This window comes from Oncorhynchus keta, chromosome 5, assembly GCF_023373465.1.
Source record: "Oncorhynchus keta strain PuntledgeMale-10-30-2019 chromosome 5, Oket_V2, whole genome shotgun sequence".
Taxonomy (NCBI): Eukaryota; Metazoa; Chordata; class Actinopteri; order Salmoniformes; family Salmonidae; genus Oncorhynchus; species Oncorhynchus keta.
In genome coordinates, this window is record NC_068425.1 from 24,519,253 (window position 1) to 24,532,487 (window position 13,235).

General features: G+C 49.8%; 1 protein-coding gene across 1 annotated transcript; it reads right to left on the reverse strand.

The window, feature by feature from the left end:
• Positions 1-1,691: 1,691 nt before the first annotated feature.
• gfap (glial fibrillary acidic protein) lies at positions 1,692-13,235 on the reverse strand. The gene is made up of 9 exons (XM_035765002.2): positions 12,691-13,235; positions 4,475-4,535; positions 4,242-4,337; positions 3,935-4,096; positions 3,623-3,748; positions 3,249-3,469; positions 2,961-3,004; positions 2,698-2,783; positions 1,692-2,482 (listed from the first exon to the last, which is right to left on the reverse strand). The coding sequence occupies exons 1-9, from the start codon at positions 13,215-13,217 to the stop codon at positions 2,432-2,434; spliced, it is 1,374 nt and encodes a 457-aa protein (XP_035620895.2). The 5' UTR covers positions 13,218-13,235; the 3' UTR covers positions 1,692-2,431.

Sequence of the window (13,235 nt, forward strand, 5' to 3'; positions counted from 1 at the left end):
ACACAGAAACACATTAGCTGTACAATGAGCAAAGGATGGCCTCTGCGTGACTGGGACTCCTATATACCTGCCCAGCACATACATACACACGTACACATGTTTCCTCCTTCAACTCCTTTCTGGCTGTTTGTCAGAAGGGGCCCAGAGAGCAGTTTATATGGTGAGGTTGTGTGTGTGTGTGGGGCGGGGGGGGGCACTGAGAGCACTTATATAATCTCTGTTTGAGTTATTGTCCTTACAGGGAGACTGAGAGAGTCTGGACAGGCAGTGGAGTGAGGGGTCCTTGAGGGCTGAACGTGTGGATAGGTTGTTAGATCATTCAACAGTGTTACAGTCTGACCCCGTCTGTGAGATAATATACTGTCTATGTGCTTCTGTAGGGGCCTGGGCAGAGCACTGACAATGACAAGTGACGATGACAGTATTGTAAATCTAGGCTTTGGTGCTGAACCCTCCCACCTCAATTCCCCTCGCCACTGGACAACAACCAACGTAGTGATGATGATGATGAACATTGACCCCTCCTGTCAATCTCAGCGGTCTGCCATGCCAGTCATCATCTCTCCCACATACCTCTAATGTGGAACCTGATACAGAGATTGGTTGTCAGACTCAGTTATACTCATTCACCGCAGACAGATACCGCAAACAGGAGCCTACATATGGATGGATGATTATCATTATGATAAATGACGCATGTTGATTATGACTATGTGGGTTCTATTGATTATGATCAATCAACAAGTGCCCAACTGTCCTCCTGAAATCTGGCGCCCCACTCAACGAGTTTCTCACGTGGTGTACGCACATCAACAACTTGGAGGTGCTGGGTATGTAAAATAAAGTCATGAAAAAGGTCCATCAGTGAGCTGGTACTGGATCTATCTTCATTTCATGAGCACACACAATCATACAACGGTACACATTCAATCCAAGCAGCAGCTTGTGTTGGACTAAAGAAAGCAAATAAAAACTGTCATTCACAAAAGACTCATTCAGACACAAATACCAATCAAACAAAATGGCTTTATTGTTGTTAGCGGGTTGTCATAATGTTGGTCAAAAGTAAGGTTATATTCACATCTTGTAGGTTTTTCTTAGACCTACTGCAGTGTGGTTCAGCTGTGGCTACTGTAAGAGGCAGACAGGAAGAGAAGAAATAGTATCTAGAGCTGACAGGTGAAGACATGAAGGCAAAGCAGAGGGAAGGGAGATGTGAAAGAAAGGCAGGCACATTAGAAGATGGTTACGGTTTGTCTTTAGTGAAGAATGAAAAGCAGTCTGTAGTCACCATCTGTACTGAATGGTAGGTGACAGGGGTGTCAGTTTGTTTATGTCAGCAGGGGTTCTAAGCAGATGGAGAGAGCTGGGATTAACAGTTAGTGTTGTGACAGCCACCTGCCAACCCTCATGCTCTCCTCCAACCCTCCATCCCTCCAACCCCCCTCCTCTCCTCATCTCCTCCAACCCTCCTCCTCTCCTCCAACCCTCTTCCTCTCCTCCTCTCCTCCTCTCCTCCAACCCTCCTCCTCTCCTCCAACCCTCCAACCCCCCTCCTCTCGTCCACCCTCCAAGCCCCCACCTCTCCTCCTCTCCTCCAACCCTCCAACCCCGCTCCTCTCGTCCACCCTCCAAGCCCCCCAGGGTTTCTTGGAGAGGGCTGTCATCAGGGAGACACCGTGTAACCCCCCCCCCCCAGGGTTTCTTGGAGAGGGCTGTCATCAGGGAGACACCGTGTAACCCTAGAGGAGAGTTACGTCAGCTTCTTTCTTTTCATCAACAGTTCTGCCAAAAGCACTGTCATTCACACGTCATCTTCCTTGTCTGAGACCCATCCTGTCCACTGCTAACCCCAGCAACTGTACTTTCCTCTTGACTTCTCACATCCACTCAAACCACACAACTTCAGCACGACCCCTCTGCCACGAGCTGAATAACAATCACTACATTTCAAGGCCTCCTCTCTGGCTACTATCCGAACACATTGAGAACATTTCCCACTCTGATCTGTCACTATTATGAGCTGAACAAAATATACATTTCCAAGCATTAAATCACGAAGGGTAGTAGTCCAAGACCCTTCCTTCTAAGGTGCATGGCCACACTTCCCAGCACTAAAGCCTATCTCCAGTTACAGCAATACAAAAATAATACTTTTTTGGCAAAAATGCTAACAAGGATGCAATGAGGGATTTTTTTTGTTTCAACAAAATGCAACTCCTAAGTATTTAATGATGTAGCATGGTCTGGGGGTGATGATGAAGAGGGGAGAAAGGGGATGGTGAGGTGGTTGCAACTGGGGGGACTTTGAGGTTTGGAGAAGAGGGAGGTGCCTGGTCAGGAAAGGGTATCATTATCATGCAAGGCCTCTAAGTGTTACTGGGGAGTGGGGACAGTATGACAGACATATAGCTAGCACCATTTGTGTCCTTTAAGGACTGTCAGGAATCTCCTTCCTCTCAGCTGTAGACTCCTTAATGATCTGAAACACAGAGCAGGGAACAGGGCATGTTGGATTGTAGATGCAGCAGTAGGGAGGGACTGTCAATAAGTGATGATGAAATTGCATGTATTGAATAATAAAATGTAGCATGCTGCCCTCTGGAGGAGCTAAGCAGGAAGCAAGCACATTCACACATCTGATATGGGAATAAATCCCCCATTGATTCATTCAATGATCTATGATGTTCTACATACCTCCCCGTCTCTAGTCTCCACAGTCCGCACTATGATGCTCCTCTTGACATGGGCCTCTGGAGAGAACTTAGTGTCCATACTGGTCTCTATACTCAGGGCGAGGGTGAGAGAGACGTTTAGCTTTCAGATGCCCATGAATCCAGTCAGAGCCGAATCCTAACTTCAGATTTATGCATCAGCACATCATTCATATGGCTGGGGTAAATTATTAAATGTCATGATAGACTACGCTAATATATCTGGGTCAGGATACCCTTACTCACCTCTGAACTGCAGGTTGGAGAAGCTCTGCATTGGAACAGTGATCCTGAGGAAAAGGAAGAGAGTGTATCAGTAACTACCAGCCACCACCTATTGTCTTTTCTTTCTTCATCACACTGTCTCCTCCCGACCCAGCTCATTAGATCCACATTATTTTGTTCCACTTTATTCCCTCCAACACCCTCTCTCTCCTTCCCTCCTCCCTCCTCTCTTCCTAACTTCTACCCTCCTTCCTTTCCACCCTCCTGTCCCTCCACCATCCTCCTCCCTCTCCACTGTTATCTCCTCACCTGCTCTCCTCTCCCTCCAGCAGCTTCCTGTAGGTAGCGATCTCTATGTCCAGGGCCAGTTTGACGTTGAGCAGGTCCTGGTACTCCTGCAGGTGTCTGGCCATCCCCTCCTTCAGAGTCTGGATCTCCTCCTCCAGATGACCCACTGTATCCTGGTAACCAGCCGTCTCCACGGAGAAACGGTCCTCCATCTCACGCAGCTGCTGCTCCAGAGACTCGTTCTGCAGGAGAGGAGGAAGAGAGGGAGAAGGAAAGGAAGGGGGAAGAGGTGAAAGAGTAGAGGTGGTTCAGTTAGAGAGGGGAGTCATGGAACTCATGATTTTCTTATGTCTCATTGTTGATACAGCACACTCTGCTCTGATTGGACAACTCACTGTTCCACGGAGCGCCTCCACATCACAGGTCATGGCCTGGAGTTGCCGGCGGTACTCGTTGCCCTCCTGTTTGGCCAATCGCAAGGCGTCTGCATTCCGAGTAGCTGCGTCGGTCAAGTCGGCAAACTGTGCATAACAACAAAAGGAGAGACGGGACACTTTAAAAGTCGGCATCTTATAGTGTGTTGTCAATGTGTGCATTGTGCAACACCTGGCTGTATGTATGTTTATCTGTATGGTAGTGTGTCTGCCTGTGCCTGTACAGTAATGTGGGTACATGTATATGCAATAGCCCAAGCTTTCTGATATGACCTTGGAGCGGTACCACTCCTCCGTCTCCTGAATGTTCGAGGAGGCCACGGACTCATACTGGACCCGGATGTCCCTCAGAGCAGCGGTCAGGTCTGGCTTGGACACGTCCACATCCACATGGACCTGCTGGGCCATCAGCTGCTCCTGCAGCTCACGCAGCTCCTATAGAGAACCAACCACAGGCTTACAGGTTAAAGGTCACCTCTTTCATTCTCTGAATATTCACTATTTACTTCAGAGATGGAAAGAGAGGTTGGTCAGTAAGGACTAGAGATTGCCATAGAGACGAGGGGAAGCTGAAGCTCACCTCCTCGTGGATCTTCTTGAGGAAGGCAATCTCATCCTGCAGCGCGTCTATCCTCCTCTCCAACTGGACACGGTTCAGAGATGCCTCATCCACATCCTACACACAGAGAATCCTTAGGTCAATGTGACATGTATATTCCTCATATAAAAACACGGTCTGTGAAGATCACATGCAAAGAGGGACATGGTCAATAATAGTGACATTTATACAAATTATGAGAGAAATGTCCTCACCTGTCTAAAGGCGTTCAAGTTGCTCTCTGCATCCTGTCTAAGAACCATCTCATCTTGTAGTCTGATTGAAAGAGAAAGGGAGAGTGAGGAAAAATAGAAAACAGACAGATAAAAGGAGAGGCAGTGTTAGGGTGCACACTAAGTCCACTCATTGGTCATGCAAAGAGGATCCATGCACCTCAGATAAAACAAAGTTTCAACCTATTCTCTATTGATACAAAGTCAATGAATCCCAGTCATCATCCCACCAATTACCCAATATATATGATCATGTTTTCCATCCATGATCAGCATATGATTAAATGTGTCTGTGTATGAATATCCTTGTATACATAATGACATGAATAAACTGATGATATGGACTGTTTGAGTAGCACTTGTCTTCCATGCTGCAGTAGCAGAGTTTGCAGTAGGTGGGTTGAGCTCAGCTGAATGGAGAGCTTACACATCATTAGCCATTCACTTCTATACATCAGCCTTTCCCACGGAGGCGGAGTTTACGCATACAGAATGGAGCCAAAACACACACACACACACACGCGCAAACAAGCACACATACATGAACACGCACACACACACACACACTTCCAAACTCCATCTGCCACTATCTGCCCCACACTGAAACACACATGCTCATACACGCTCAAACTCAGATCTGTATTTCTTCAGAGACTGATGAATTGGTGTTAAGAGAGTAGAGTTGGGAAACCAGCAGGAAACACGAACTGACCTCTAACCTTGTCAACCTTCACCATCGATACTCATTCTGAGCTCTAAGAGGTGAAAAGCAGATGTGTGTTCATGTTTTTTTATATTAGCTTTGGTGCTTTTTTCACACGTATGTGGTGAATTTTGTCAAAACTCTTAATACCAAATTAACACGTTATTTATATTCAAAACCTTTTATTGTGCACTCATTTTGTTTGGAGACATCTTTCACCAAGCAAACATTGATACTAAGTATAAGACTCCGGGCCTGGACGAGACAGATGTTTTATTTTATTTTATTTACTGCAGTGTCTATTAATTGTCCAAATGCACTGCTGCTTTCCCACTCCATATTGCTACAGAATATTTACAAATGCCAATTGGAGAGCAGCCACTTGAAATGCCATACAAAGGCAAAGAGCAGTCCACGCAAACAGTAAATCTGACAAAAATGGCTTTAAAGTATTGTTTTACTCTCCAGCCAAATGTGTTGTAGGTTGATAAGTGATAATGCACTGACCTATGACCCCTAAAATGCTGATACTGCACTCTGCCTTTGTATGACAAACAACTATATGGGTAATGCAAAAGAAAAGTACAGTATCTACAATCTAAATGTGTTTATCAAACCTTTTGACTGTCTCATGGTGTGTGAGGGCATGTCATGATTGGGATGGCCTGAACTCAGAGTCCATTAGTAACTTCACTTCGTAACTTCACTTAGTAACTTCACTTAGTAACTTCACTTAGTAACTTCACTTAGGAACTTCACTTAGGAACTTCACTTACTGCTGTTTGCGTTGGTTCTTACGTGGATATTGTAGTTACTGCACATTTGAAACTGAATTTTCTTTGAAAACGGAAGATAATTGAACCAGGAGACTACAAAGCCTGATTTCAGTCTTAACTCAATTTGACCAAATGTGTAGTTACCGCTGTTTTCAATTGTATGACAGAGAACATCTCTGATCTTGTCAATATCAGATTCTAAATGTTTTGCAGTAAAATCCTAATAGCCAAATGAAAGTGTATTGGTTGCGTGCAGATTTGCAGATTGTCACGCCTTGGTCATTGTATCTTGTGTTTTTGTTATATGTTTGGGTAGGCCAGGGTGTGACATGGGTTTATATGTTGTATTTCGTATTGGGGTTGTATTAATTGGGAGTGTGTATTATTAGGGGTGTGTCTAGTTAGGCTTGGCTGCCTGAGGCGATTCCTAATTGGAGTCAGCTGATTCTCGTTGTCTCAGATTGGGAACCGTATTTAGGCAGCCTGAGTGCGCGTTGTATTTCGTGGGTGATTGTACCTGTCTTAGTGTTAGTCACCAGATAGGCTGTATTAGTTTCACTCGTTTGTTGTTTTTGTATTTTCAGTTATTTCATGTACCGCATTATTCTTCATTAAAAGTCATGAGTAACCTACACGCTGCATTTCGGTCTGACTCTCTTCAAACAACAGACGAAGTTCATTACAGAATCACCCACCACCATTCACAGACCGAGCAGCGTGTGAACTGGCAGGAGCTAAAGGAGGACGATATGGACGGCAGAAGCAGGGATTATACGACGTGGGAAGAAATCGACAGGTGGGCGGCCGACCCAGAGCGAGTGCAGGAGCCCGCCTGGGATTCCCTACAGCAATGCGAAGAGGGCTATACACGTATGGAATCGAGAAGGAAAGCATTGCTATACAGAGCGAAAACCGAAGGTAAAGGGGGAAAGCACAGAGAGAGAGTGGCTGAGTCAGAGAATAGACCTGAGCCTACTCTCCCTGTTGATCGTGAAGAGCAGTTGCAATGGGAGAGACTGCATCATTTGGAGATTTGGACATGGGAGGAGGAATTAGACGGTCAAGGACCCTGGGAGCAGCCGGGAGAATATCGCCGTCCCAAGGAGGAAATAGAGGCAGCTAAAGCGGAGAGGCGCATGTATGAGGAGGCAGCACGGCGACGCGGTTGGAAACCGGAAAGTCACCCCCCAAAAAATATTGGGGGGGGGGCTAAAAGGGAGAATAGTTATGCCAGGTAGTAAACCTGCGCATACTCCCTGTGCTCACAGTTGGGCTAGAGAGACCGGGCAGGCACGGTGTTATGCTATGGAGCACACGGTGTTTCCAGTGAGGGTGCAGAGCCAGCTGCGACACATACCAGCCCTTCCTATTGGCCGGGCTAGAGTGGGCATCGAGCCAGGTAAGCTTGGGCAGGCTCGGTGCTCAAGAGCTCCAGTGCGCCTGCACGGTCCGGTCTATCCAGAGCCACCTCTACACACCAGTCCTCCGGTAGCAGCTCCCCGCACCAGGCTTCCTGTGCGTGTCCTCGCGCCAGTACCACCAGTTCCAGCACCACGCACCAGGCCTCCAGTGCGCCTCGCCTGTTCAGCGCAGCCAGTGCTTTTCTCCCCTCCTGCGCTATCGGAGTCTCCCGCCTGTTTAGCGCAGCCAGAGCCTTTCTCCTCTCTTGCGCTGCCGGAGTCTCCTGTCTGTTCAGCGCCACCAGTGCTCCCAGTTGGCCCAGCGCGTCCAGTGCGCCTCGCCTGTTTAGCGCAGCCAGAGCTTTTCTCCTCTCCTGCGCTGCCGGAGTCTCCTGTCTGCCCAGCGCCGCCAGTCGGCCCAGCGTCACCAGTCTGCCAGGATCCGCCAGAGCTCCCAGTCTGCCCAGCGCCGCCAGAGCTCCCAGTCTGCCCAGCGCCGCCAGAGCTCCCAGTCTGCCCAGCGCCGCCAGAGCTCCCAGTCTGCCCAGCGCCGCCAGAGCTCCCAGTCTGCCCAGCGCCGCCAGAGCTCCCAGTCTGCCCAGCGCCGCCAGAGCTCCCAGTCTGCCCAGCGCCGCCAGTGCTCCCAGTCTGCCCAGCGCCGCCAGTGCTCCCAGTCTGCCCAGCGCCGCCAGTGCTCCCAGTCTGCCCAGCGCCGCCAGTGCTCCCAGTCTGCCCAGCGCCGCCAGTGCTCCCAGTCTGCCCAGCGCCGCCAGTGCTCCCAGTCTGCCCAGCGCCGCCAGTGCTCCCAGTCTGCCCAGCGCCGCCAGTGCTCCCAGTCTGCCCAGCGCCGCCAGTGCTCCCAGTCTGCCCAGCGCCGCCAGTGCTCCCAGTCTGCCCAGCGCCGCCAGTGCTCCCAGTCTGCCCAGCGCCGCCAGTGCTCCCAGTCTGCCCAGCGCCGCCAGTGCTCCCAGTCTGCCCAGCGCCGCCAGTGCTCCCAGTCTGCCCAGCGCCGCCAGTGCTCCCAGTCTGCCCAGCGCCGCCAGTGCTCCCAGTCTGCCCAGCGCCGCCAGTACCGCCAGTCTGCCCAGCGCCGCCAGTCTGCCCAGCGCCGCCAGTACCGCCAGTCTGCCCAGCGCCGCCAGTGCCGCCAGTCCTCCCAGCGCCGCCAGACAACCAGTCTCTTCCAGATCTGCCAGACAACCAGTCTCTTCCAGATCTGCCAGACAACCAGTCTCTTCCAGATCTGCCAGACAACCAGTCTCTTCCAGATCTGCCAGACAACCAGTCTCTTCCAGATCTGCCAGACAACCAGTCTCTTCCAGATCTGCCAGACAACCAGTCTCTTCCAGATCTGCCAGACAACCAGTCTCTTCCAGATCTGCCCGACAACCAGTCTCTTCCAGATCTGCCCGACAACCAGTCTCTTCCAGATCTGCCCGACAACCAGTCTCTTCCAGATCTGCCCGACAACCAGTCTCTTCCAGATCTGCCCGACAACCAGTCTCTTCCAGATCTGCCCGACAACCAGTCTCTTCCAGATCTGCCCGACAACCAGTCTCTTCCAGATCTGCCAGACAACCAGTCTCTTCCAGATCTGCCAGACAACCAGTCTCTTCCAGATCTGCCAGACAACCAGTCTCTTCCAGATCTGCCAGACAACCAGTCTCTTCCAGATCTGCCAGACAACCAGTCTCTTCCAGATCTGCCAGACAACCAGTCTCTTCCAGATCTGCCAGACAACCAGTCTCTTCCAGATCTGCCAGACAACCAGTCTCTTCCAGATCTGCCAGACAACCAGTCTCTTCCAGATCTGCCAGACAACCAGTCTCTTCCAGATCTGCCAGACAACCAGTCTCTTCCAGATCTGCCAGACAACCAGTCTCTTCCAGATCTGCCAGACAACCAGTCTCTTCCAGATCTGCCAGACAACCAGTCTCTTCCAGATCTGCCAGACAACCAGTCTCTTCCAGATCTGCCAGACAACCAGTCTCTTCCAGATCTGCCAGACAACCAGTCTCTTCCAGATCTGCCAGACAACCAGTCTCTTCCAGATCTGCCAGACAACCAGTCTCTTCCAGATCTGCCAGACAACCAGTCTCTTCCAGATCTGCCAGACAACCAGTCTCTTCCAGATCTGCCAGACAACCAGTCTCTTCCAGATCTGCCAGACAACCAGTCTCTTCCAGATCTGCCAGACAACCAGTCTCTTCCAGATCTGCCAGACAACCAGTCTCTTCCAGATCTGCCCGACAACCAGTCTCTTCCAGATCTGCCCGACAACCAGTCTCTTCCAGATCTGCCCGACAACCAGTCTCTTCCAGATCTGCCCGACAACCAGTCTCTTCCAGATCTGCCCGACAACCAGTCTCTTCCAGATCTGCCCGACAACCAGTCTCTTCCGGATCTGCCCGACAACCAGTCTCTTCCGGATCTGCCCGACAACCAGTCTCTTCCGGATCTGCCCGACAACCAGTCTCTTCCGGATCTGCCCGACAACCAGTCTCTTCCGGATCTGCCCGACAACCAGTCTCTTCCGGATCTGCCCGACAACCAGTCTCTTCCGGATCTGCCCGACAACCAGTCTCTTCCGGATCTGCCCGACAACCAGTCTCTTCCGGATCTGCCCGACAACCAGTCTCTTCCGGATCTGCCCGACAACCAGTCTCTTCCGGATCTGCCCGACAACCAGTCTCTTCCGGATCTGCCCGACAACCAGTCTCTTCCGGATCTGCCCGACAACCAGTCTCTTCCGGATCTGCCCGACAACCAGTCTCTTCCGGATCTGCCCGACAACCAGTCTCTTCCGGATCTGCCCGACAACCAGTCTCTTCCGGATCTGCCCGACAACCAGTCTCTTCCGGATCTGCCCGACAACCAGTCTCTTCCGGATCTGCCCGACAACCAGTCTCTTCCGGATCTGCCCGACAACCAGTCTCTTCCGGATCTGCCCGACAACCAGTCTCTTCCGGATCTGCCCGACAACCAGTCTCTTCCGGATCTGCCCGACAACCAGTCTCTTCCGGATCTGCCCGACAACCAGTCTCTTCCGGATCTGCCCGACAACCAGTCTCTTCCGGATCTGCCCGACAACCAGTCTCTTCCGGATCTGCCCGACAACCAGTCTCTTCCGGATCTGCCCGACAACCAGTCTCTTCCAGATCTGCCCGACAACCAGTCTCTTCCGGATCTGCCCGACAACCAGTCTCTTCCAGATCTGCCCGACAACCAGTCTCTTCCAGATCTGCCCGACAACCAGTCTCTTCCAGATCTGCCCGACAACCAGTCTCTTCTAGATCGGCCAGACAACCTGAATCATCCAGGTCCGCCAGCCAGCCAGGATTTACCGGAGCCTACTACCTGCCTGAGCTTCCTCTCTGTCCCGAGCTGCCCCTCGGTTATGTGGGGATCAGGGTGAGGACTATTAGGCCATGGTCGGCGGAGAAGGTGGATTATCCTAGGACGCGAAGGGGAGGAACTAGGACATTTATGGAGTGGGGTCCATGTCCCGAGCCAGAACCGCCACCATGGACAGACGCCCACCCGGACCCTCCCTATGCTCTTGAGGTGCGTCCCGGAGTCCGCACCTTAGGGGGGGGGGTTCTGTCACGCCTTGGTCATTGTATCTTGTGTTTTTGTTATATGTTTGGGTAGGCTAGGGTGTGACATGGGTTTATGTGTTGTATTTCGTATTGGGGTTGTATTAATTGGGAGTGTGTATTATTAGGGGTGTGTCTAGTTAGGCTTGGCTGCCTGAGGCGATTCCTAATTGGAGTCAGCTGATTCTCGTTGTCTCAGATTGGGAACCGTATTTAGGCAGCCTGAGTGCGCGTTGTATTTCGTGGGTGATTGTACCTGTCTTAGTGTTAGTCACCAGATAGGCTGTATTAGTTTCACTCGTTTGTTGTTTTTGTATTTACAGTTGTTTCATGTACCGCATTATCTTCATTAAAAGTCATGAGTAACCTACACGCTGCATTTCGGTCTGACTCTCTACAAACAACAGACGAAGTTCATTACACAGATGTTATCTCAGGTGCACTAGTACTGGTTTGTCATTTTTCTCTTTCTCTCTGCATTGTAGCGACGGGACCGTAAGTAAACTGTTAATCTACACCTGTTGTTTAAGAAGTGACAAATACAATTTTGTTATTTTATTTGTGCAGCGAAATGCTTCATCATAATTGTACATATATATTTATACTTTATAAACATACCTTTTCACTATTTAGTTCTCTAAAACTGTAGTAGAAAAAAAAATCTCAAATCTATAGGTTTACCAAACGGTTAAGTGATCATCAATTAAGAGCAGTCGGTTAATAGTAAAATGTATTTTTAAAAATGAGAAGACAATCATAGCAAAAGTAAAGTGAACATTGCATTGTGAAAAGCAATTACTTTAAACACATGTATTGCATTGTGAATATGAGACATGTATTTCCAGATGAAACACTAATTAAGTTTGGTCAAAAACTGAATGTATGATTTGATGTTGTACTTTTTCAATTGAGTTGAGAAATGACTGCCTTTCTGATGATGTGGTTTGAGTTCTGTACTAAGTGTTGTGAAAATATACCACATACTGCACCAAAGCAAAGATCTGTAATCAGAGAGCAGTGACACTCACACACACGTGTCTCTGATCCATAGTATACACAGGCTCAGAAACCAATACAAACTTAGATGTTCCCTTTGTCCTTGACAACAACAAAAAGCACCCTGGGAAAACATAAGCCATAGCCTCATAACTATAAACTACGCCACTTAAGCAATGAACCAATAAACATAACGAAGAAGCGTGCATTTGACCAATGAGTATTAAGGGCGATCAGGCAACAACAGAACATCTGCCGGGCTCCCTGGTCTCTTTGTGGAAATCAGCTCTATTGTGTTTCCTCCATTCCTCCACACTCATTGAATGGCTGTAGGGGTCTGGTCAGGATCAAGTTTAGAAAGAGGGACTCCCATTGAGTAAAGCCTTCTCAGAGCACAGTGTTTTCAATAACTAACAAGCCAAAGCATCTACTGAGCAATTTTATCCTGTAACACGATATCCAGTTATACTGAATTGTGTTATGGCAACTATCAATTTGTTGGTTTTAGACTGTAGCAAAGATTCCAATTCAAAATTAACATATTGACCAATACACATGCCAAACACTAGGAAATCCACTAAATCAAATTCAGAATAAACGTTTAAGTGGACAGACTGCTGAAGCAATTAGAACTCCACAATATCAATTGGAACTCCAAACTACTAAAACAAAGTAGACTGATCAGTGACAAATTGTATTGATGGAAATGAGACTGCCTCATTCTCACCTCTGTTTGAGTGTGGCCACATCAGCAGCCATGTTGTCCCTCTCTATCTCCAGCCGGGCCTTCCCAGCGCTGAGTCCGTCCACCTGCCTGCGCAGCTCCCTCAGCTCCTCCTGGAAGATGTCCCCCAGACGGCTGGGCTCCTTCCCCCTCAGTTGCGTCAGCTCCGTCACCAGCACCGTGTTCTGCTGCTCCAGGAAGCGCACCTTCTCTATAAAGCTGGCGAAGCGGTCGTTCAGACCCATCATCTCCACCTTCTCGTTGGTGCGCGTCTCCCGGTACTGGGCCTTGAGGAGGGAGTCAGCCGAGAAGTCCAGCCGGTTCCCAGGGGTCCCCAGGAGCAGGGCCCCTCCAGCCGACCCCAGAGAGAGACGGGAAATGGTGCTGGAGTGGGTCATGTGGCGGGGACTCCCATGGAGGGAGAAGCGGCTGGAGGAGAGACTGCTGAGCCGCACGCCCCCACCCACGCTGCCAACCCCCTGGGGCCCGAAACGCTTCCTGTAAGATGACAGGACTCTCTGACTCTCCATGGCTGGAATAAAACCCTG